The sequence below is a fragment of the Notolabrus celidotus genome, chromosome 4 (assembly GCF_009762535.1).
Source record: "Notolabrus celidotus isolate fNotCel1 chromosome 4, fNotCel1.pri, whole genome shotgun sequence".
NCBI lineage: Eukaryota > Metazoa > Chordata > Actinopteri > Labriformes > Labridae > Notolabrus > Notolabrus celidotus.
This window is the reverse complement of record NC_048275.1, coordinates 37,357,872-37,382,652: the sequence shown is the minus strand read 5'-3', so window position 1 is coordinate 37,382,652 and position 24,781 is coordinate 37,357,872. Positions and strand designations below refer to the sequence as shown.

The 24,781-nt window shown below is 38.9% G+C and overlaps 1 protein-coding gene across 3 annotated transcripts in view; it reads right to left on the bottom strand.

The window, feature by feature from the left end:
* shtn1 (shootin 1) overlaps positions 1-24,781 on the bottom strand; it is an 85,882-nt gene that overhangs the window by 49,867 nt on the left and 11,234 nt on the right. For all 3 annotated transcript variants that reach the window (XR_004631006.1, XM_034681740.1, XM_034681741.1), the window contains exons 2-3: positions 17,631-17,683; positions 14,965-15,025 (exon numbers count right to left, since the gene is read on the bottom strand). Coding sequence is in view for 2 of the 3 variants with exons in the window: in XM_034681740.1 (XP_034537631.1) it covers positions 14,965-15,025; positions 17,631-17,683 (114 nt within the window). In the remaining variant the exon portion in view is untranslated. The remainder of the gene's footprint in view (positions 1-14,964; positions 15,026-17,630; positions 17,684-24,781) is intronic.

The following is a 24,781-nucleotide window of genomic DNA, read 5'->3' as shown; positions in this document are numbered from 1 at the left end:
TAAGAGAAAGTGAAAGAAAGATTACATAAGGATATACAAAGGGACAGGGAGAGAGAAGGAGAGAGAGACCTAACACACTTAGATGGAGAGGGACCATCTCACCATGATGCCAAAAAAAAAAAAAAATTTGATGGGGGCTGTAAGTTGTGGTATTGTTGTTAACTCTCATTGGTCCTTTGTCTCTCAGGTCAACATGGAAACTACTCGCTGCTTCAAGTCTGACTTTGAGGAAAACGACTCCATGGACAAAGTCTGCCTTTTTCCTGAACCTGTCCAACGACCCCACGTAAGATGAACTCAGAAACTATCTAATAAGCAGAGGCCATAAATGCTGTTGTGTGTTTACTCACTTCATACTTGTCCCTTTTCAAATAAACATCAAATAAATAAACTCTAACCACGCTGGGAACAAGCAACACAATTTAACTAATATCTAAGATGCTTTTATTTAAATGTCTTACTGTTCTAGCCTTTAACACGTGCAGTGTTTATATCTTACTAAAGCTATGAAAGTGAATCTCCTGCTGCATTCTAGACTTCACCGCATTCTGAGTATTCTGTTTGAGGCTGACATGAAGCAAGGAAACAATGCATGTTTATATTAGAGTTAAAGGAGCCCTCCTCAGAGTCACAGCGTTAGAATAAGAAAAACAGCATTTCACTGAGAGGCTGCGTACTGAATGAAGACGGCAAGTCGACTCATGGCCACTCAACCTGATCAAAATGCCTTCACAGAAACAAAGAGCATGATAAGAAATTTTTGAAACGGATGGGTGGATACCTCTGACCTCTCGTTTCAGTGTGCAGTAAAATGAGATGAGCGCAGTAACACTCCACGCTGAAGTATGTTTCTCCTCCGTATTGTGTCTGCCGTTTAAGTAGCCTCGATGGTGAGTGACCTAGGTGCATCGTTCTGATTCGATTTCAAAAGGAAGTGAACTAAATATTGTGAGTGATGTATCTTTTCTTCAAGTAATGCACCCTACCTTTTTATTTCCATCAGCCAGGACCAAGAAGTATTGAGTATCCTCTGAATACACCGACAAATCAACTGTGGAGACCTGGAGTATGAATACTGATAATAGCACAGGGAGTGTGTGGGTTTGAGTGAAAAATTAAACATATGATGCTGTACTTAACCCCGGTTGAACACACACACATTTGCCTTTAAGCCTTTCATTCTTTGCTAAATGACTTTTGTCTCCACAACAGCAGGGCTGCACTGGAGAGGCGGGAAATGAGAAGGCCAGTGAACTTTAAATTGATTAACTCTGAAGTGTGTTAAATCAAGAGAATGTGGGCATCCAGTTTATATAACGGTATAAAAGTAGACAATGTATGTTAAATATACACAGATCAGCCTGAGAGTTTATCTTAACGTCTGCAAGGACCCGGAGAACGCATCAAGTCCGACCTAGCTTATTATGTATTCCAGTCCCTTTAAACTTTCATGTTTAACCTCATCTAACTTTGTTCAAAGGTCAGGAGCTGAGCGCACCAGCAGGGCATCAACTTCACATCAAACTTAGAGCCCACTGACCTGAAGCTGAGCCCAGTAATACACATTTAGACCCTGTTTGTGTCACACCTATAATAATAATAATAATATTTATAATAATACTAATAATAATAATAATAATAATAATAATATTAAAATTAATAATAAAAATAATAATAATATTAATAATAATAATAATCATAATAATAATAATAATATTAATAATAATATAAATAATAATACAAATAATAATAATAATAATAATAACAATTAAAAAAAAAAGAAAATAATAATAATAGTACAAATAATAATACAATAATAATAATAATAATAATAATAATAATAATAATAATAATAATAATAATAATAATGATTAAAAATTAAAATTAAAAAAAAAAAAATAATAATACAAATAATGATAATAATACTTAAAATGATAATAATAATAATAATAATAAATACAAATAAGAATAATAATAAATAATAATTAAAATAATAATAATAATAATAATAATAATAATAATAATGATAATAATAATAATAATAATAATAATAATAATAATAATAATAATAATAACTTTAGTTCTATAAAACCTTGTGTACAAAGAGCTTCTGACAAACAATCAGAATGAAGTGATGAAACAGTAGACCAATTAATCATTGTTATAAGGCTTTTTCTTTTCTTTTTTTATTTAAAAAAATAAACGAATAAATAAAATTGAATGAATAAATAGGTATAATATAATAAATGAATACAATTAAAATAAATGAATAAATAAATACATAAATAAATAAAATAAAAACAAAGGAACAAATGAATAAATTATAAATAAATGAAAGAATAAAATTAAATAAAGAATAAATAAAAAACATAAATACATGAATTTTAAAAAATGTAATAAAGAAATAAGTATATATAAATAAATGATTAAAAAGAAACTAAATGAATAAATAAATAAATAAATAAATAAATAAATAAATAAATAAATAAATAAATAAAAAACATAAATACATGAATTTAAAAAAATGTAATAAAGAAATAAGTATATATAAATAAATGAATAAAAAGAAACTAAATGAATAAATAAATAAATAAATAAATGAATAAAATAAAAACAAAGGAATAATTACGATATACACATATATACATGAATCTAATATAAATAAAATAAGAAATCATAAATAAATGAATGAATAAAATAAAAGATAAAGGAATAAATGAATATATATATATAAATAGATGAAATTAAATCAAATAAATAAAAACATAAATTAAATAAAAAATAAATAAAAGGCTTAAGAGACAGGTTTAAAGAAGAAGACAACATCACATTAGAGAAAAATGAATTGGACAGATTAAAAACATTCAAATTTTAAATGGAAAAAGAAACAATAAAACAGTGAATAGTCAATTGAATAAATTTAAATAAATAAGTTAAACAAGATATAAAAATAAACAAATAAGCATAGAAACCAGTGGGTGTGACTTTCATGCCCAGCAAGGAGCAGGCCTAAGTTTGTGAAGTCATTATATACCTATTTTTGACCGAGGCAGTTTCAGAGCCAGTTTGGAGTTGGTGCTCAATTGAGAACCGGGTTTTCGTGTTTCGACTGGGAGTGACCCGGCTCCCGGCCAGGAAAACCGGTTCCAGAGCGGCTCCAACTCTTTGCTGGTCTAGAACCACGAACAGCATACATCAGGGGCGAGGGGCGGGGTTGCCGTGATCAGAAAAACAAACCTAACGTGTTTCCTCCATTGTCCTGCAGCAAAAAAATCAAAGAGACTAATGGATTTCAAGGCAAAGCAGTGGTCGGCCGAGGAGACAAGCTGCCGTTGTCCGCCATCGTTGTTGTTGTGAGGGAAAGTTTGTGCTAGCGCTGCTGGGATAAGTGGTCACGTAAATCTGATGTCATGACGTGCCTCTTCCACGGGCTCGAGCGGGCGGGAAAACAAACGGGTGCTGCGCTGGTTTGCAAGTTCAACCATCTCTGAACCAGTGCGAGCACCAGCCCGGAAACACAACCCGGTTCGCATTGGTCGAAAAGAGGTAATAGTGGACCTACGTCAGGTAATAAAAACAGAAGAACAGAACTTTAAAATGAGTGATGGCGTCTTGTTTACAGGAGGATTGATGAATTGCGTTAAAATGAGAGAAAGTAATCTCTGATCGAACTCTTCTCAGACAGAAGCTGAACTCCAGCACGTGTTGGACAGAAACAGGGTTTGTTTGTGTCTGTGTTTAGTTTCTCAGAACATTTTGATATAGACGACTCTACAAGGTTTCTGTGTTTCCCTCTCTCTGTTTTTTTTCTTTTCAGTTGAGCTTTTCATTCTTGCTGCAGATATTTTGATGGGAGAAAAAAGTGAACAGAAATGTGTTACTTGGCAACACTTACTGCTCCTCCAAAGTTCACACGGTAGCCATGATTATCCCGGGCGGTGTCAGTCAGGTTTGATGCACTCAGTGAAAGTTTGAGTCTAAGGGCCTGATCTACTAAGATCCCAAATAACAAGCGCTAAATTGCGTGTGCTAACTAAAACATTGCCCGTGCTATAAGTGGGCGTGTTGCGGGTGATCTACTATGATTGCGTGTGCAATTGATAACAGGTGCAAAAGTGGTGCAAACAGCCCTATTTTAATGAGGATTTTGAGTGTGCTACCAGCTGTCACCATGGAGAGTTTGAGAGAGCAGAGTGGCTGCAAACGAAAAAAAGAAATTTGAAGCGATGGAGGTGAGAGCTGTGTCCAATGTGGCGCATGCCCTGAGTAGATTGTGCAAATCAGGCAAGTGACGTATGGAGGAAATACAAAGTAAAGGCAGTACACCACCAGACCAGTAGAGGGCAGTAAAACAAAGATGAATGCCATTCATCACAGATGACACCATAGAAGTAGACGGACAGGCAGGTATCATTATGAGCAACACAACAGTTAGCCTGTTAGCATGAAGAGACTCAGCTGGTGCTGTTTTAGATGGTGCTATATTTCATCACAGATGGATTCACTGAATCAACACGTGAGAGGAGATAAGCGCGAGTAGCAAAGACGTTTCAACACGGCTTTAAAATCCTTTTGAACTCAAAAAGCCGTGGCAGAGATCGACCGGTGTTTTGGTTTAAACAGCGACCCTGTTAACTGGAGACTCTCAGTCGGAAGCATCCCTCATAAACGTCTTTAGACGATCATTAAATATCTGATGAGGATATTGAATCTTAAAACTCCCTCTGTTTTTCAAGACACAGACACAGAAGATATTCCTTGTGTTTGTATTTTCTCTTGTGTTCCTTAGTTCGGTCTCCTGTTTTATTTTGTAGTTGTTGCTCCCGGTGTGTCTGGTTTAGTGTCACTTCCTGTTTTTTCCCTCCTTTTTGATTGTGTGCTGAGTATTTCCACCTGTGTCTCGTTTGCCTCACCTGTGTGTGATTACCTCTGTGAGTATTTAGTCTCTGTGTTTCCTCCCTTCTGTGTCCGTTCACTGTGTGATATGTTGTCTTCCTCTTGACGTCTTCTCCTGCTCATCGTGATACCCCTGCATTTTCTTTTGTGGATTTGGTGGACTTTGATTCAGTCAGGTTTTGTGTATTTCTTTTGTTTTTTTTAATCCTTTTTATTTTAATCTGCACTTGGGTTCTCTTCGTCATTTTTCCCTTAGTGACATTATGCCTCTCTGATTCAGATTCAGGCTCATCCCCTGCCTCTGTTTTGGTCTCCACCACTGATTTGTGTGTGTCTGTAACTGTTGCCTACTCCACTGTTCCTCTGTCTAACACTAACTTTCTTTGTTAGCTGTTTGGCTTGGAGCAGGAAGTTACAGCAGAGTTATCAGAGGTAAAAAAAAAAAAAAGGTCTAAATGAAGGGAAAGGCCTCATAGAGCCAGACTGAAGTGATGATTCTCTGTGGAATCATTATAAGTGGCACATTTCCTTTTGCACGGTCATTTGATCCATTGTGAAAATGAAAAACATTGATTGGTGCAGCTTCAAATAGGTAGTTAAAAAAATCAGGTGTAATTCCAAATCATAAACTGTGATGTTGCTTAAGCTGCAATCACACGTCAGTACGAAAGGAAAAGAATGCCCCAACACTTATCTAATTAAACATTGTGGCTGAGCGAGGGAGAAATTAAGCATTAGTGCTATCACTGTGGACAATTCCTTCCCACCGTGACACCTAATTAAGAATCTGATAAACGACAGTGAGTTCCTACGGCGCCCTCCATATCAGTCATTCAATAGCACTTAGCTGCCAGTTTCATCCCCGGCCTCCTCTCCTCTCCTCTCCGCTCCTCTCCGCCTGTCTCCATAATGCCGTGGCCACACTCAGCAACCTACGAACGAGCGCCTTGAACTAAATGACATGTTAATTATAATTACTGGTAGCCATGGTAAATAAACAGCGGTGGAAGTGTTGAAAGTGTATGAGCAGGAGTCAACGGGGGGCTTTGACACGTCAGAACTGGCAGTCTTAATTGTAAGTTTCGGCCTCCCCATCATCATCACTCCATCTTTTCCCCCCTCTTTTTTGTGCCTGTCTTTTTTTCAGCGTCCTCTCAGGAAAGACAGTGATTACCCCTGTGCCGACATGCTGCATAATGGTATCAGCGCCGCCAACGGAGCAGTGAATTAAATTGTATCTGCAGCCGCTGTGAAGCCTTGATGAGGGGGGCAGATGCCTTTGTGGTGTTATCATTATAACACAATGGTCATGTTGTCATCAACCTTGCCATCGGCAATTGAAAAGGCATGATTGTGTGTTGGGGCTTTTTCTCCCGTCCTCCCCCTGCTCCCCCTCACCAGCCCTGCCGCCCCATCCCCAGCCGTTTCGTTGTGAATAGGAGCAATTTTCTAAGAGCTATGAAATCACGTAATAGGTCCTAATATGCAGCTGCTTGGCACAGTGAGGCAGCCTCTATTAACGCGGAAGTCAAACACAATATGTGTTTTGGCTGGAGAATCGCTGAATATATGAGCACAGGCCAAATTTATTCAGATGAAAATCCACACAACTGTCAGCATTACAAAGACAAACTATTTGCTCCATCCTTTGACATGTGGTGCCCTGTTTCACATCCTGTCTTCACTCAAGTGGTCACAGCAAAGCATTCAACCTGTAGGAGAATCATTCTGGAAAACTGAATGGTGAGCCAAAACATTTGAAACGCATTTTTAGTGTTTGGAAACACATTTGTGATGGAAGGTAGAGCGGACACACGCGCTCTTACCAACACGCATGTTGGCACATTTAGATCATGGCGGTGTGCGCACAGGAAGGTGTGCTTTTCTCAACAAAAGTCCTAAACTCTCAGGAGCAACAGTGAAATCACAGGCTGATTCATCTCACATGGTCACGTCTGCTACAGATTGTGTTTCTGATTTCAGTATGAGGAGGTCTGTGATTTCAGATCTGTCAGCTTCCCTTCGTGAGCTGAATTAAAGGTTGTTTCCTTTATTTTGATCAGAATATTTTAGATTTCTTTGGTTCAACATTTCTCACACAAATCTTTTTGAAATCACAAAAATGATGGCATGATAAATATCAGTATTAGACCTTTTGTGCATGCTCACAGTGATTAAACAGCCTTAATCTATTTACATTAAATACATTAGGTGCTTTTCAATCAAGAGATCAGGGTCTTTTAGCCCCCTGAACTACTTTACCCTGAACTAAAAGGTTCCTGTGCCCTATTGTTGTCTGCATTTCGACCGCGGGCTGAAGTCCCGGGTAGATTGTGCAAATCAGGCCAGTGACGTGAATGCACTACACCACCAGACCAGTAGAGGGCAGTAAAATAAAGAGGAGTGCCATTCATCACAGATGACACCATAGAAGCAGATGGACAGGCAGGTATCATTATGAGCAACACAACAGTTAGCCTGTTAGCATGAAGAGACTCAGCTGGTGCTGTTTTAGATGGTGCTATATTTCATCACAGATGGATTCACTGAATCAACACGTGAGAGGAGATAAGCGCGAGTAGCAAAGACTTTTCAACACGGCTTTAAAATCCTTTTGAACTCAAAAAGCCGTGGCAGAGATCGACCGGTGTTTTGGTTTAAACAGCGACCCTGTTAACTGGAGACTCTCAGCCGGATGCATCCCTCATAAACGTCTTTAGACCATCATTAAATATCTGATGAGGATATTTTGAAATCTTAATAAAAACTAAACTAGTTTGCATTCCCAGGAACTCCCTCTGTGTTTCAACAGCTGTGTAAACTCCACAAACACTGACACGTTCAGCTGAAGGTCTCCAGTTTACAGGGTCACTTTTAAAACCGGAACACCGGGAGAGACGCATTCACGGTGGGCTGAAACAAGACTACAGGCATTTTTCGACCGGAGGAACTTTACCCCTGAACTACGTGCGTTTCGACCGGTGGACTCAGGGTCTAAATTTAGTTCAGGGGTAGATAATCTCCCCCTAAAAAGCCCCTGCTTGAGGGGTAGTACTTTTCAAAAAGCCCTGGGGCTTTAGGGGGGCAGGGCCTGCGATGCTGAACGTGTCTGATTGGTAGATTAACCGCAGTGTTTTTATTCCTCCCTCCGTCCACAATAACATCACACACATCTGTGATTCACTTGATTTCTCTTTCTTTCATTAGTTTTGATTTGTTCTATCTTGTTTGTATGTGTGTGTACTTTTCAAAAGAAGAAGCTGGGATTCTCTTGATTTAGCAGCTTGTAACAGTAAGGTGCATTTCGACCAAGAGTAATCTACCAATCAGACACGTTCAGTGTTGCAGGCCCTGCCTGATAGTTAATAAGTAACTGACGTAAAACAAGTCAAGGAGAAACCTATGTTCTCCCAGACTTTCAAGGAATTTAGATTGAGACCCCCTTCCAATTTAGCGACATGCATGGATAAGTTTTGTAACCCTTAGGCCAGCAGAGCCCAGAAGGGTAAAATAGATAACTAGAGATCAAGATAAGTTTGGGCTTTGCAGTAGGCTATGTCATTGGTTGGCAGACCTATAAAAGGTGCTGGTCAACAGCATTCTGGGAGTCAGCAGATTTGCAGAGCTGTTCTCCCAAGCATTCCGGGTGCTTGTTCGATACTGGTATTGTTTTCTTGTAATAAACGTATTACTATGCAAGCAAGCCAGTGTCACGAAGATTCCTTCTGCATCCACAAATCACGGGCGGTCAAGATACAACAAGTACTACCCCCAAAGCAGGGGCTTTTCAGGGGAGAGATTATCTACCCCTGAACTAAATTTAGACCCTGGGTCCACCAGTCGAAATGCATGTAGTTCAGGGGTAAAGTTCCTTCGGTCAAAAGACGCCTATTACAAACCAAGCTTGTCTGTCTATTTGTGACATATAATGGTTTTTAAAAATGATCCACATTAATTCATAGTTTGATAGGATAGACTTTTTACATCCAGTTACAAACGGTAACAAAGAAAGCAGCTACACACAGACACAAGTTAAAGGCTTCAGTGAAGCGCTCTGCTGCCTCCATTATGCTGCAGGCGGCATGTTGGGAGCACTGGTCCGGGTCCTCCTGTTTCCCCAGAGGAAGGGTAAAATGTAATTTAAGAACGCAACACTCGTGGGATTTTCATTTCAATGGTTAATAAACAACTGAGAGCCATGACAGTGTTAAAATTAGTAAAAACCTGAGTTTTCACTAGTTTGTATGGCAAGAAATCTAACTTGTGGATGCCTCACCATTGGAAAAATCAAAAGTACTGACTACAGCTGCAGGCAGGAGGATATCAGGGCTCCAATATTACAACCTACCACATTACCTTAATGGATGAAATAAAAACAGACCTCTGACCTAAATAAATCTCCAGGATGACCAAGGTTTGTTTTCACTTCTAAAGCCTATTTAGCTGCTTCACAATCCCAAACTCATTAGGAAGACATTTTCAGATCCTACACGGCCCAACAACCCTCAGGTTGATAAAAGAAAAGCAAGCCAATGGGAGTGTCTTAACTTGTTTGAGATGGTTAAAAGAATCAGTTTTAATAAAATCTTAAAATATGAACAATCGAAAATAAAGAGGGGACTAAAACCTGGGGCTAACTAGCTTACCATCATTAAGCTGCTGCACTGTAACAGATGTATTATTGAATATCAGCTGCTGTGTGAATGCCAAATCACCATGTTGACACAAAAAAGTGCATTAAATAAATGAAAATGGGGTTGTCCTATATTCGTGGTCTAAACTTTTGAATTATTTTACTAGGGATATCAATTTTAAGTATTCTCTGTGATCGATCTTTGGAAATGTTAGTGATTAATTATCGATTATTATGTCAAAAACAATGACAAATGTGGTTTTTTCCCCCTCAATCAAACACAATGTATATAATTGATGGTAATGAATATCTACGGATCATATTGAGGCGAACGAAATGTTAACAAACTGAATGTCAACGTGTGGAGCAGGCTTATAATAATAATCTCTGCAGACATACAATCATAAAGTGAAGGCTCAGACTGCAACAAGAGAACTGAACAGAAACATATTTCAGACTCACAGAGTCCAGTTTTCTGTCAACCTGTAGATAAGGCATAAGCTCTTGCATTGGAACTGCACTGGAAATTGATTAGAATATCAATAATAATCTTGGTTTGTAAAATCAGTGATAGCTGCACTGACCAAATATCATCTTATATTTCCTGTGAAGGTTATGAGTAACTTTATTCATGACGTTCATATCAAAGCTTTGAAGGAAAGTTTGCATCCTATAGTTGTTCTTCGTTGTGCTTTAATTTCACCACTTTCACCCTGATACATTTAGCTTGCTTTCAATGCTGTTGAAGTAAAATGTGCTTTTTTTCTGACATGGCCAAAACTGGACTTCCTCTACATTGTAAGGGTATAGGAGGTCTACGAACCAGAACAAAGCAATCTTGAAGTCCAAATGTTCAGCCCCTCTAGATAAGGCATAAGCTCTTGCATTGTTTTTGGATGTGTTAATCTTTAAATAAAAAATTGACAGACCATCATTGGAGGGAAGCCAACATTTGAGGTAAAGGGAGAAGAATAAATGAATTGACGTCTTTCTTTTCTCTCCTAAAAGCAGGCTTCCTCTTCAGAGGTCACCAGTTTTTGAGGAAGAACCAAACCATTTTGTGTACATACAGGAGGGAAGTTGAACGATATGGTGGGTGTTATAAATATTGTTGCTGTCTACTCCTTGTTATTGAGAAATATTAACATGTGTGCGTGGTCAGACGGGAGTGCAACTAGGTCATAATCAGTCCGGCAGCAAGCTCAGACTCCTCTGATGTTTCTGATCTACAGACATAACGTGCTGAAAACATCAGGGCCGTCCCACCGGTCTGTTGGCTTTGTATCCAAAGACGGGGACATGTCCTGTTTAAAGTTCTCAACCTTCGTGTTCTCAACCCTCTCTTCATCTCCCTCTATCCCTCTCTCCAACACGGTCTCAGCAGATGTATGTCTAACATGAGTCTGGTCCTGCTGGAGGTTTCTGCCTGTTAAAGGAAGTTTGTCCTTGCCACTGTAACTTGCTAAATGCTGCAAAGTGCTCTGCTCATGGTGGATTAAGATGAGATCAGACTGAGCCCTGTCTGTAATATTTGCACTCAGTGGGACTCACAAAAATCTTCATATTTAAATAACGGCACTGGAAATTGATTAGAATATCAATAATAATCTTGGTTTGTAAAATCAGTGATAGCTGCACTGACCAAATGTCATCTTATATTTCCTGTGAAGGTTATGAGTAACTTTATTCATGACGTTCATATTAAGGCTTTAAGGAAAGTTTGCATCCTATAGCTGTTCTTCCTTGTGCTTTAATTTCACCACTTTCACCCTGATACATTTACCTAGCTTTCAATGCTGTTGAAGTAAAATGTGCTTTTTTTCTGACATGGCCAAAACTGGACTTCCTCTACATTGTAAGGGTATAGGAGGTCTACGAACCAGAACAAAGCAATCTTGAAGTCCAAATGTTCAGCCCCTCTAGATAAGGCATAAGCTCTTGCATTGTTTTTGGATGTGTTAATCTTGAAATAAAAAAATGACAGACCATCATTGGAGGGAAGACAACATTTGAGGTAAAGGGAGAAGAATAAATGAATTGACGTCTTTCTTTTCTCTCCTAAAAGCAGGCTTCCTCTTCAGAGGTCACCAGTTTTTGAGGAAGAACATTATACACCATTTTGTGTACATACAGGAGGGAAGTTGAACAATATAGTGGGTGTTTGTTGTTGCACGTACACTTTTTCATAGTTCTAGGAACTTTCAGAACCCCTTTCTAATTGAAGCTGCACTACAGGAACTATGAACTATTTAAGTCCTAGAACTGCATTTAGAGGAATCTTTGTAGCTCCTGCTTCAGAGACGGTACTGTCTCAGCACAAGAGGGACTTTGAGTGATGTAGGTGCACAGTGATTGGTCAAATACTAGAGCCAATTTAACACACCAGCCGCCATTTTTAAATCCCACTCTAAATGTAAAATCTCAGTAAATAAAAGTTAAAGCTCAGAAAATTGTTGAAAATGGAAAAACACTGAGAACGGACCGACAATTGCATCCAGGCTTTAGTGAGTGTTCATGCAACAGAGGGGATACAACATGATTTGGACCCAGCAGATATTAAAGGTGACATATCATGCAAAATTGACTTTTTAATGGTTCTTTACCTGAAATATGTGTCCCTGGCATGTCTACAAACCCCCCAAGAATGAAAAAAATCCATTCTGCCCCTGTTTTGATTTCTACACCTTTCTGTAAATGTGTGTGAAACGAGCCGTTTCAGACTTCCGTGTTTTTGTTACGTAACAACAATATCCGGTCTGTCACGGAGTCAGAGCTCGGAGCTTGTTCAGCCCATAGACTGTATAAAATAATACTGAATCCCTCCCCCGTTTTTCATTACCTGCACAAATATGTGCCAACAAGGAGCTTAGGAGGGAGGCATGCTAGTTGTAGGCTTTCTTAATAAACGCAAAGGTCGGTTTTACTCCCCACGTCTGCAGATTTGAAGATCTAGTGGATGATTTTTATTTGTCATGGATAAGTGCTAGCGCTAATTAGCATAGCCACATAGCTATATGTTCATAGCTGTAGCTGTAGCTGTGTACCAAGACACACGTCGACATACTGACAAATAAAACAACAAGAAACACTAAATCTGTGACCAATCCTTCAGAAAAGGTCCTGCTGCCTTTCTGGCAGAGGTCGGTTTTACTTCCCACGTCTGCAGATTTGAAGATCTAGTGGATGATTTATCATGGATAAGTGCTAGCGCTAGTTAGCATAGCCACATAGCTACATGTTCGTAGCTGTGTACCAAGACACACGTCTACATACTGATAAATAAAACAACAAGAAACACTAAATCTATGACCAATCCTTCAGAAAGGTCCTGCTACAGGCGCCTCTCCGTCAGGATCAGATTCAGAGGGTTGAAGTAACGCGATCTCTGAGCAGCCGTGTATATTCAGCCAACATGTAAACATTAGATCAACGTGCTGGAGAGCCGAGGCACATCCACTTCCGGAGGGGGCGTGGTCAGAGGGAAAACAGAGTGTTCTGATGAGGAATGAAGAAAAGGACTTTTCAGGCAGACCAAAATCTGATTTCAAAGTGTTTTTTTGAGCATAAACTTTAAATACATGTTTTTGGGACCTCTTAGACCAATATATATTGATGAAAAAAGCGTGATATGTCCCCTTTAAATTCTTTGGGAGTGGTTCCTGCCGGCTCTCTACATCGGGTATCCACCACACAGGGAAGCAGTGACGAGACAAGAGGGAGAAACTCACACAAGACCACAACAACCAAAGAGGATCTGACATTAAAACTAGCAAGTGGTATGCTACGTTGGACGCTGTGCTTGGCCTCAGACCGGTACATGTTGGTAATGACGGCACAAAGGATTCAGCAGTCTGGCCTTTAGTGCTTAGAGCTGCAGTCTGCTGGTGGAACCCCCTGCAGAGAGTAAGAGGCTCCTTGTAGAGTTACTTTACCAACGCTGGCTGATTCACTTTGTGAAGTAAGTTATTTTGAAACTTTTAGCCGGCTTACGTCACATTAAGGTTCATACCAGCCTTCACCATGAATGCAAACTCAGAGAACTCCTGAGGGGATAGTTCCTCTTCAGAAGGTCCCCAGAACTGTTTGGTCTGAAAATTGAGAGAGTACTGACTCTGAGCCAGGAGCTGAAAAAGCTGAGTTTCTAGGAACTAAAGTAGTTTAATAAAAAAAGAGGGTTCCTACAGTTCCTAGAACTATGAAAAAGTTCCTGCAGTCTAAAGGCGCACACAGTATCTACATATAATAGCTCAGTGAATGGCAGTGTCCTCCATTTATTCTAGCTGTTGACATTTTGAATATCACCTCCTTGAATTCACTCTTTGCATTTCCAGTTTAACGTTCAGCTTATCAGCAATAATCTACAGTTCCTGAATTTCTGTCTGTCCTTCACCTCGTCAATGTTTAGACTCTAAAGTCAGAGCATGCCTCAGTAGATACACAGATCTTTTTTGGGGCAGTAGCTCAGTCCATAGGGACTTGGCTTGGGAACCGAAGGGTTGCCAGTTCAAGTCCCAGCATGGACGAAGTTTGGCAAGTGGACTGGTGGCTGGAGAGGTGCTGGTTCACTTGCCTCGGCACTGCCGAGGTGCCCTTGAGCAAGGCACCGAACCCCCAACTGCTCGGGGTGTGCTGGTTGACGGCAGTATCCTCACTCTGACATCTCTCCCTAAGCATGTTCACTGCATGTGTGTGACTTTGTATGTATATACCAAAAAAACTGTATGTGTAGCATGTCCAAAATAGCATGAGTGAAAAAATTGAATTTCCCCCCTGGGGATCAATAAAGTACCTTTCTTTCTTCTTTTGCTGCAGCAGTTTGTGAAAGGAATGATTCAGAGCACCAGAGCTGCAGAGAGTTTAGCCTGATTTATACTTCTACGTTGAATTGATGGCATAGCCTACGTCAGAGGTCCACGTAGCTCCCGTACCTACGCAGAGGCCTACGCACATAGCTGACATGCACCTCCTCCAAAACGTAACTGCCCGTACAATCGGCGCAGACCACAAGCCCTGTGATTGGTCCGCTCGACAGCATTATATTTCCCGCAGATTGTCCGTGTATTTCATGCTGCATGACACGGACACATCGACGCACAAGTATGTGGTGCTCATGTCTGCGTCAGTTCCTGCTCAAAGGGGCGACGCAGAAGTATAAATCAGCCTTTAGTGATGGTAGCTGGATGGAATCAGTTTAGAAATACTTTACTTTTACACTTAATACCTGTGTATAATTCTACAGTAGAACACAGTAATTCATGTAGTTTAGTAAATGTCAGTGTTTAAAGGCTGTAGACTGAAGTATAGGAGGCTCTACTGAACAAGAATATAGATGCAGATAAAAAACTGGCACTACACTGCTGTCAGCAATGTTAAAAAAAAAGTCAGCCTTAATCTCCGTCTCTGTGCTGGTGCTGATGCAGGAGGGCTGGACTTACCTTGCTGGAACTCATCAAGTTTCTTGAAGGCCTCGTCTCTCTCCTCCTGCAGCCTGTGGCACTGATGTAAGAGAGACAGACAGCAGCTTCAACACAGGGTCAGCACTGTTTAAATCAACCTTCTGCCTGTTTGTCTCTACAACTTGCATGTCTCTGAGACTGGAAAGCTTTGAATTAACTGTAATGAAAATGTCTCCAAAGGTATTGATAAATAAATGGCATATAGCCCTGAGCAGCAGACGAGGAAATATTATTACTTTTTGTTAAAGCGTCTCTGAGGTTTTTATGTATGCTAAGTTAGCCAATAACTGAATAACAAATAACAATTTACTCATCCTTTATACAAGGTCAACTCTAATGCGTCTTATGCTGGCGTTACTCTAAATGACTTCTCAGTGCTGTAGACTGTTTTACAAAGAGGGAATAAAATCATCAGAGTTCTTCTGGAATCATGTACGCTCTCATCATCTCCATCATTTAGTCCATCATAACACTCAGTCCATGCTGTCCTCTGTTTGTGTTCCTCTGATTCTGATCACATCAAACATTTTCATATTATCAGGAGTTCTTAATCTCACTGACCATCATATCAGTCTCTCCAGAACCGAACAAGAAGCAGCAAACCAGCTGAACAGAAAACATGGAGGGGACTCGGGACAACAAGCTGTCATCTTTTTTTGTGACCAATCAAATAAGCGATTCAGCGACTTATTACTGGGGGGCGTGGCTTCCTCTCTCCAATACTGTGGCATGTAAGTGAATTACTCTAGTAACATCAGACTTCCACCAGATCTGTGTTTGGCCCATCTCTGATCTGCTGTGGTCTGGAATAGGACCTCCGGACAACTGAATCAAGGATTCTCCTCCTCCTCTCCTCATCCATGTTGTCTTTCTGGTCCTCTGAAAACCTCTGACCTGTTGACTCCAGGCCTGGCTCCGCTCATCATGACTTTGGTTTGTTGTTGTAGTTAAGTGAAATACGATCTGGTGATAACACAGAGTGTTTTATTCTGAAAATTAACCGGATGTTTTCATTTTGTTTTGGTGAAACCTGACTTCCTGTCTCGCTCCATCTGCTCTGTTGAGATTGATGCGTCGTGCTCCGGCATCCGGCATAAATGAAAGTCTTGTGTATCTGATCCGGAGGGCTCCGACCTGCCGGATCAGAGACGCAGCCAGAACGCAACGGAGCGGATCCAGTGGAAGTTAACACATTGAGAACAGAAACCAATCAGATCCGGTGCTGTGACGGATCAGAGACGGACCGGACACAGATCCGGTGGAATTTGGTTGTAAGACAGCAACCACAGGATGGTTGGTGCCTTTAGATCAGGTCATGTGTACCATGTTCATGAGAAGAAAGAAACCATGATCGCCTCGCTCTCATCATATTCACCACATCATAATTGGAATTTTCTGGAAGCTTCCAGTTCATGAGTTGAGACATGCTTGAAGACGTTCTCAGGCAAATGTTGGCTAAACTACAACTTGTAAAAGTCGTATCACAACATCCTTGCTTTGGTCATGCAGATGTAGCTTAATCTTTATATTTCCAGTCGTCTTATCTTTTCCTAACATTAGCCCTTTTATCCATTCACGTTAGCTTGTGGTGTTCCCAGCTGGCTACCACTTGAGCGCCAGACATTTCCTGTACACGACTTAACAACACAACTTAACGTGCTTCATCAGGCCTGGAGTCAACAGGTTGCTGGTAACAATCTGTCCCTGAGGCCCAGCGGTTTTAAAGGTTTCGTCTAGACAAAAAAATCAAAGGGTTGAGTAATCCAGTTTAACTTTGTCCCAGCTTTATAAGGACAATTAGGATTGGATCAACCTGATTCATTTACAGACTTTCAAAGATTACCAAATCAAGATGATCGGAGCTCCATATGAGATTAATACTGCACATTCTGTCCAGAGGGGGCGCCACAATCCACGCAAATGAAAGACCCTCACAGGTGTTTTAAAATAAACACTATATCTTTGATATCGAGATTTCCTGGAGGATTATTTTAAGGAGACTGAATCCTTTATATTGACTGTTTTTTTAAACAATCCCACACTGAAGTGCAAAATATACTAAACATGGTCTAACTTGCATAATTCATGAAAACATACTCTATAGTTTGACCATTTAAAAAGTGTTCTTACATTTAGTTCTTGTAATCCAGTCTGAATCCAGCCCTCTGATGGGGTCAGGACAGTCCTATTCAAAAGATTCACCCACACAAATTGGAGGTCTGTTTTAGATAAGATTCAGTCCTGATTCAAACTGGGAGCTTTGATTCAATCAGATTACTTCTGAACACCTCAGAGATCATTATTAAGAATAATTGACATGTTATGTGACTTAGAGAAGTTAAAGATACTCAAAGTACCCTCCAAAAGTACTAACATGGTGCCATTATGTTGCCAATATGTTGCTATCTGGTTCTTTTATCTGAGTTAATTTAGAAACCTTTAAAGTGAAGTGTTATATTTCAGCACTTCACATGTGACACATTCTCCATACAGCCCTCATACATTCACTCACACCACCGTCTGGCTAAGTTTATATCATTCATAATGACAGGAAGCATTTAAAACACATCAGATTCATCCTGATTACCAACATCAGCTGTGTGACCTTTTCATCACAGAGTGGTACGGGTTGTAAAAACACTCACCTCCATGGTTGCAGTCTCGTGCTTCCTCTGCAGGCCTTCATACTCCTGGATGGCTGTGGGGAGCAAAGGATGCCAGAGAGCCATCTCATCAGTAAATCACAGGAAAATGTCAGCTAGGAACACAACAGTCACATCATGCTGTTAAAAAAAGAAGGTGGGAACTTCTCCATCATGTGAGAACTTCTCATTCGTCACAAGACCGTCACATCAGGAGTGGAAACTCTGGTGCATTTTCCCTGAGTGGACTACAGCTGAGAGAGGAACTACCCCCCATAATAAATCTGTTTGATAGGTAAACTGGTTCCTGCTGAAGCTCAACAGATAACAGACATGTTTCTCTACAAGAGGGGAAAGCACTGATCCTGTTCTCAACAGACTGTGTTTCTGGATTTGTAACATGTGGTTCATAATGCATTCATAGAATAAATCGTCTCAGCTTGACCTCATTCATAAAGCAGCTTCATACAAACATGCAGCCCAAAGAACAGATAGTTTTATAAGAGCAAAGTTTCACAATAAACTATAAAATGATTGAAATATATAAACATCCAAACCTCCAAAGGTTGAATTCATTCATTCAAAAAGAAAAAAAAAGAAGAAAAAAAAAAAAAACAAAGAATTCATTCATTCAAAGGTTTCTATACTGCTGTTAAAATAATTAGTCAATCTGATAAAATCTTTCTTCACTGGTCGTATAACCGTCCACAGCAAGCAGCAACCTCAGGTCCAAAAGATGAAGCCCATGAAGAAGTGTTAAAGGTGACATATCATGCAAAATTGACTTTTTAATGGTTCTCTACCTGAAATATGTTTCCCTGGCATGTCTACAAACCCCCCGAGAATGAAAAAAATCCATTCTGCCCCTGTTCTGATTTCTCCACCTTTCTGTAAATGTGTGTGAAACGAGCCGTTTCAGACTTCAGTGTTTTTGTTACGTAACAACAATATCCGGTCTGTCACGGAGTCAGAGCTCGGAGCTTGTTCAGCCCATAGACTGTATAAAATAATACTGAATCCCTCCTCCGTTTTTCATTACCTGTACACATGTGTGCTAACAAGGAGCTTAGGAGGGAGGCATGCTAGTTGTAGGCTGTCTTAATAAACACAAAGGTCGGTTTTACTCCCCACGTCTGCAGATTTGAAGATATAGTGGATGATTTTTATTTGTCATGGATAAGTGCTAGCGCTAGTTAGCATAGCCACATAGCTATATGTTCATAGCTGTAGCTGTAGCTGTAGCTGTGTACCAAGACACACGTCGACATACTGACAAATAAAACAACAAGAAACACTAAATCTGTGACCAATCCTTCAGAAAGGTCCTGCTGCCTTTCTGGCAGAGGTCGGTTTTACTCCCCACATCTGCAGATTTGAAGATCTAGTGGATGATTTTTATTTATCATGGATAAGTGCTAGCGCTAGTTAGCATAGCCACATAGCTACATGTTCGTAGCTGTGTATCAAGACACACGTCTACATACTGATAAATAAAACAACAAGAAACACTAAATCTGTGACCAATCCTTCAGAAAGGTCCTGCTACAGGCGCCTCTCCATCAGGATCAGATTCTGGATCAGATTCAGAGGGTTGAAGTAACGTGATCTCTGAGCAGCCGTGTATATTCAGCCAACATGTAAACATTAGATCAACGTGCTGGAGAGCCGAGGCACATCCACTTATGGAGGGGGCGTGGTCAGAGGGAAAACAGAGTGTTCTGGTGAGGAGGGAAGAAGAGGACTTTTCAGGCATGTCAAAATCTGATTTCAAAGTGTTTTTTTGAGCATAAACGCTAAAGACATGTTTTGGGGACCTCTTAGACCAATATATATTGATGAAAAAAGCGTGATATGTCCCCTTTAAAAACTGCAGTTCCTTTAGTGTCCACTTGAGGCTGGCTGCAGAAACACAGGAAACCACATACACACCCATTCAAAGAAGACAATCTTTACAGCAGAAATAATCATGTAACTCTTTTCTCTATCAGCACCATAGACTGTATAAATAATAGACGTAGTATCCGTCACGTCACCCGTCTGTTTCTGAAGTGCTGCTTTGAGGCCAATCGGCGGCAGCAGCCATATTGGAAATGATAATAATAATAATTATAATAATAATAACTTTATTTATATAGCACTTTTCAAAACAAATTACAAAGCACTTTACAAACAATTTTTAAAAGCAGTAGGAAATAATTAAGAACACATCATTATCCAGCAGCAATAATAAAACAAGGATCAAAGCAATATACCATATAATCAATAAAAAGCAAGTCTGAAATAGTGAGTTTCCACAGCTTAGGGCCCCGAACAGAAAATCCTCTACCACCCTTTGTTTCTCTTAACTCAATGATGGACTCAACCTAACTGCTGTCTTAAGGCTGATTTATACTTCTGCGTCTCCCCTAAGCAGCAGGGGCTGATGCGGACATGAGCCCCACATACTTGTGTGTCGATGTGTCCGTGTCACGCAGCAATTCTCCGCCGAAACGCCTGAGGGCAGTGTGGTCTCTCTGATGGCCGGCCGCCTGCTTCCGGCCCTGCTACGATCTCTGTTTACTTTTCCACAGAGATTCAGAGCGTGTTAAGTTAATCTACAGCTGATACATGTTGCTGTTTATCATACAGACATGATTACATGAAGAATAGAGAGGAGGAGATGAAATACACGGCCGATGTGCGGCCGATGTCCGGGATCCCGGAAGTGCTGTAAATGCGGGAAAGACAAAGCCGCCGAGCGGACCAATCACAGAGCTTGCGGTCCGCGTCGGCTCTACGGGGAGTTACATTTTGGAGGAGGTGCACGTCAGCTACGTGCGTAGGCCTCGGCGTAGGTACGGGAGCTACGCGGACCCCCGGCGTAGGGTACGCCGTTGATGCAATGCAGAAGTATAAATCAGCCTTTAGTGTGAGGTTAGGAGGCGGGGTTTGAGCCTCCACACCAACAGCTACAGTGTTCCTGCCTGTCAATCAAGTCAGCTGTGCCTGTCATAATGGAAAACTCGTGATCTTAATGTCTTTGAAATTGCCGCATTATGAAAAAAATCCCCCCCTCATACAGTGTGTGCTGATAGAGAAATGAGCTATCCAGACTACACTTGTTTTTTGTACCAGGCTGTAAACATGTTTATTTCTGCTGTATAGATCGTCTTCTGTTAATGTGTGTGTGTGGTTTCTGGTACTTCCAGAGCCAGCCTCAAGTGGACACTTGATGAACTGCAGTTTTTAACACTTCTGCATTGGCTTCAATTCTCGCGGCCGGAGGCTGCTGCTTGATCAGCACACACTGTACGGGGAGGGGCGGACTTTTTTATAACTCATTATTTTTTAAGATATCAAGATTCAGACTTTTGCCCAAATAAGGGCACAGCTGACCTGATTGACAGGCAGGAAGCCTGTAGCTGTTGGCTAGGAGGCTAAAGGCCCGCCTCTTTACCAAACTCCAGCTCCACAGAATTTAGGTTGAGTTCAGCATTTCCAATATGGCACCCGCCGACGATCGGCTTCAAAACAGCGCTTCAGAAACAGATGGATGACTTCAAGGATACTACGTCCATTTATTATACAGGATATACATCCACAACAGCTCTGTATTACTATTTCATGCATCTGAGAGAAAGTCCTAATCTGCAAAGGATTAATAAATTGACAATCTGCTCTACCTTTCCTGTTCCTGTTGGGAATATGATCAACACACACACACTGCAGAGGAACACACAGACGTCCTCATACAGTCCCTCCTGTGTCTGTTCTTTTCATAATAAACCTTCTTTAGCTGTTTGAACAGTCTGTAAAATCTGCTGTTGTTGGTACCACAGTGTGTTTGAGCGTTTCTATAAGCTGCTTCATGAACAACACTGAATCCTGAGGGAGAAACTTTTCAACTGAATTATACAAACTACTAATGAGAGACAACTTAACAAACACATTCAACCAACTAGACTGAGTATGTTTTCCTCATCAGAGAACGATCCATATGTGAATGGTTCAGACTAATTAATCATAGAGCTTGTAATGAACCGGGTTGTCTTCTTTGTAATCATCTGAACAGTACTAGTTTTCACCCATCAGACACAGAGAGAGAGAGAGCACACGGTGTACTGGGAGAGTTTGCAGAGTCGGAGATGGACAACTAATGGACTTTCCGGTGCAGTAATCTTGTCTTCCGACCACTCAAAGCGCTTTTACATTACAAGTCACATTCACCCCTTCACACCACATTCACTCACTGATGACAGAGGCTGCTACATAAAGAGACCATCATTAATAACTAATCCTATTCACACACTGATGGAACAGCAACCAGGGGCAGATTGGGGTTAATATCTTGTCCAAGGACACTTCAGCATGCGGACAGATTCAGGTTGATCCTGACAAACTTCTGCAAACATTTCTCATTCAGATTATCTTAACATTGTGAGTACACAGTTGATACTTCTTTTCAGGGATATTAGGGTGAAGGGTGAGCGTTATATGGCACTGTATGTAAAGTTGTGCACACTGATAATGACAACATCAATTCTCCACATTAAGCTCTAAAACATCATAAAAACATGGTAAGAATTTTTAAAAGTCACTTCTTTTTTATCCCATTTAGAGCAATATTTAATATCTTTCTCACTTTATTTACAAATACAATTCAGTTAAAATCATTTCCAAATCTGAATGCTGAGTATAAATATAAATGTGGAATCTAAATGTTAAAGATAAATTCAAATATGAAATTTTAAATATCAATTTTAAATATAAATGTTAAATTTCATGTATACAATCTAAATCTAAATGATACATTTTAAATCTAAATGATACATTTTAAATCTAAATGTTAAATATACATATAAATGTTACATTTTAAATCGAAATGATGAATGTTAAATGTTGAATTTTAAATATAAATGGGAAAGATCAATCTAAATGTTAAATCTAAATGATAAATGTTAAATCTAATGTTGAATTTTAAAAATAAATGGGAAAGATGAATCTAAATGATAAATGTTAAATCTAGATGATAAATGCTAAATCTAGATGATAAATGTTAAATCTAATGTTGAATTTAAAGTATAAATTGGAAAGATATATCTAAATGTTGAATGTTGAATCTAAATGATATATTTTAAATTTAATGTTGAATTTTAAATATAAATGGGAAAGATATGTCTAAATGTTGAAGGTTGTATCTAAATGATATATTTTAAATTTAATGTTGAATTTTAAATATAAATGGGAAAGATATATCTAAATGTTGAATGTTAAATCTAAATGATAAATGTTAAATCTAATGTTGAATTTTAAAAATAAATGGGAAAGATGAATCTAAATGATAAATGTTAAATCTAGATGATAAATGCTAAATCTAGATGATAAATGTTAAATCTAATGTTGAATTTAAAGTATAAATTGGAAAGATATATCTAAATGTTGAATGTTGAATCTAAATGATATATTTTAAATTTAATGTTGAATTTTAAATATAAATGGGAAAGATATATCTAAATGTTGAAGGTTGAATCTAAATGATATATTTTAAATTTAATGTTGAATTTTAAATATAAATGGGAAAGATAAATCTGAATGATGAATGTTAAATCTAAATGATAAATGTTAAATCTAATGTTGAATTTGAAAAATAAATGGGAAAGATGAATCTAAATGATAAATGTTAAATCTAGATGATAAATGCTAAATCTAGATGATAAATGTTAAATCTAATGTTGAATTTAAAGTATAAATTGGAAAGATATATATAAATGTTGAATGTTAAATCTAAATGATATATTTTAAATGTAATGTTGAATTTTAAATTTAAATGGGAAAGATATATCTAAATGTTGAAGGTTGAATCTAAATGATATATTTTAAATTTAATGTTGAATTTTAAATATAAATGGGAAAGATAAATCTGAATGTTGAATGTTAAATCTAAATGATATATTTTAAATCTAATGTTGAATTTTAAATATAAATGTGAAAGATACATCTAAATGTTGAATGTTGCCATGTGATCCTAAATATTCATCTAATATACAAATTCACACTGCCGCCCAGCGGAAGTAACAAAATAAAAGCTTAATTGAATTTAACTTAACCATATCTGTTACAACAAAATTAAATGTGAAGAAGATCACAAATATTGCTCTAAATCAGATTAAAAAAGTGACTTTTAAAATTCACACTACGTTTTTCTGACATTTTAGAGCTGAACGTAGAGAGATATTTCTGTTATTTTCAGTGTGCACAACTTTACAGATGGCGCCCCATAGAGCTTCAGCTTGATTGTCATCAGTATGGGCCAGTGTTAATCTCATAACGGGAATTATGACAATAATTGACGAAGATGAGACTATGATGAGCTCAAGTGCATCACTGATAATAAAAACTCTGACGGACGTATGTTTTCTTTTTGTTAATGAGACGATAAGGAGACGAAAACTTTAGTGGCGGACCGTCAGACATTCATAATCCATATTTTATCCTCACTGTGCGTCTAATCTTTAAATGAGCGATGCATTCCTGAGTTATTATCTGAGGGGCTCAGTGTTAGCTTGGTCTCTACCTGCAGCAGATGTGCTTTATGAACCAGCTCCCCCTGCCTCCATGCATCTGTCTCATCTTCATTGATGATTTGAACCTCTAGGTGTGTGTTAGTGACAAAGACACAACCGGGGTATGGGGCGCCATTTTTAAAGTTTTGCACATTGAAAATAATAAAATAACATTTCTCCACATTTAGCTCTAAAACGTCAAAAAAACATTGTGTGAAATTTAACGTCACTTTTTTTAAAATCTTAATTAGAGGAATATCTGTGATCTTCTTCACATTTAATTTTGTTCTGATAAATATATTTGAGTTAAATTACTGTTAAATATAAATGTTAAAAACAAATCTAAATGTGAAATGTTAAATCTAAATGTTAAATGTTGCTCTGCAATCTTTAATATTTAGCTAATATGCAAATTCACACTGCCACTCAGCAAAAATACCAAAATAAAAGCTTCATAAAGACATACAGATTTTCCAACCACAGTCTGTCTGTATCATAGACTGGGTCAGTTCTGACTCTGAGGGTTGTGAAATCTTGAAATGACCTCCAAAACTGTCCATCCAATATTTTCTGCTGAATCAGTTCACATTATGGACGACGGGCAGTCCAGCT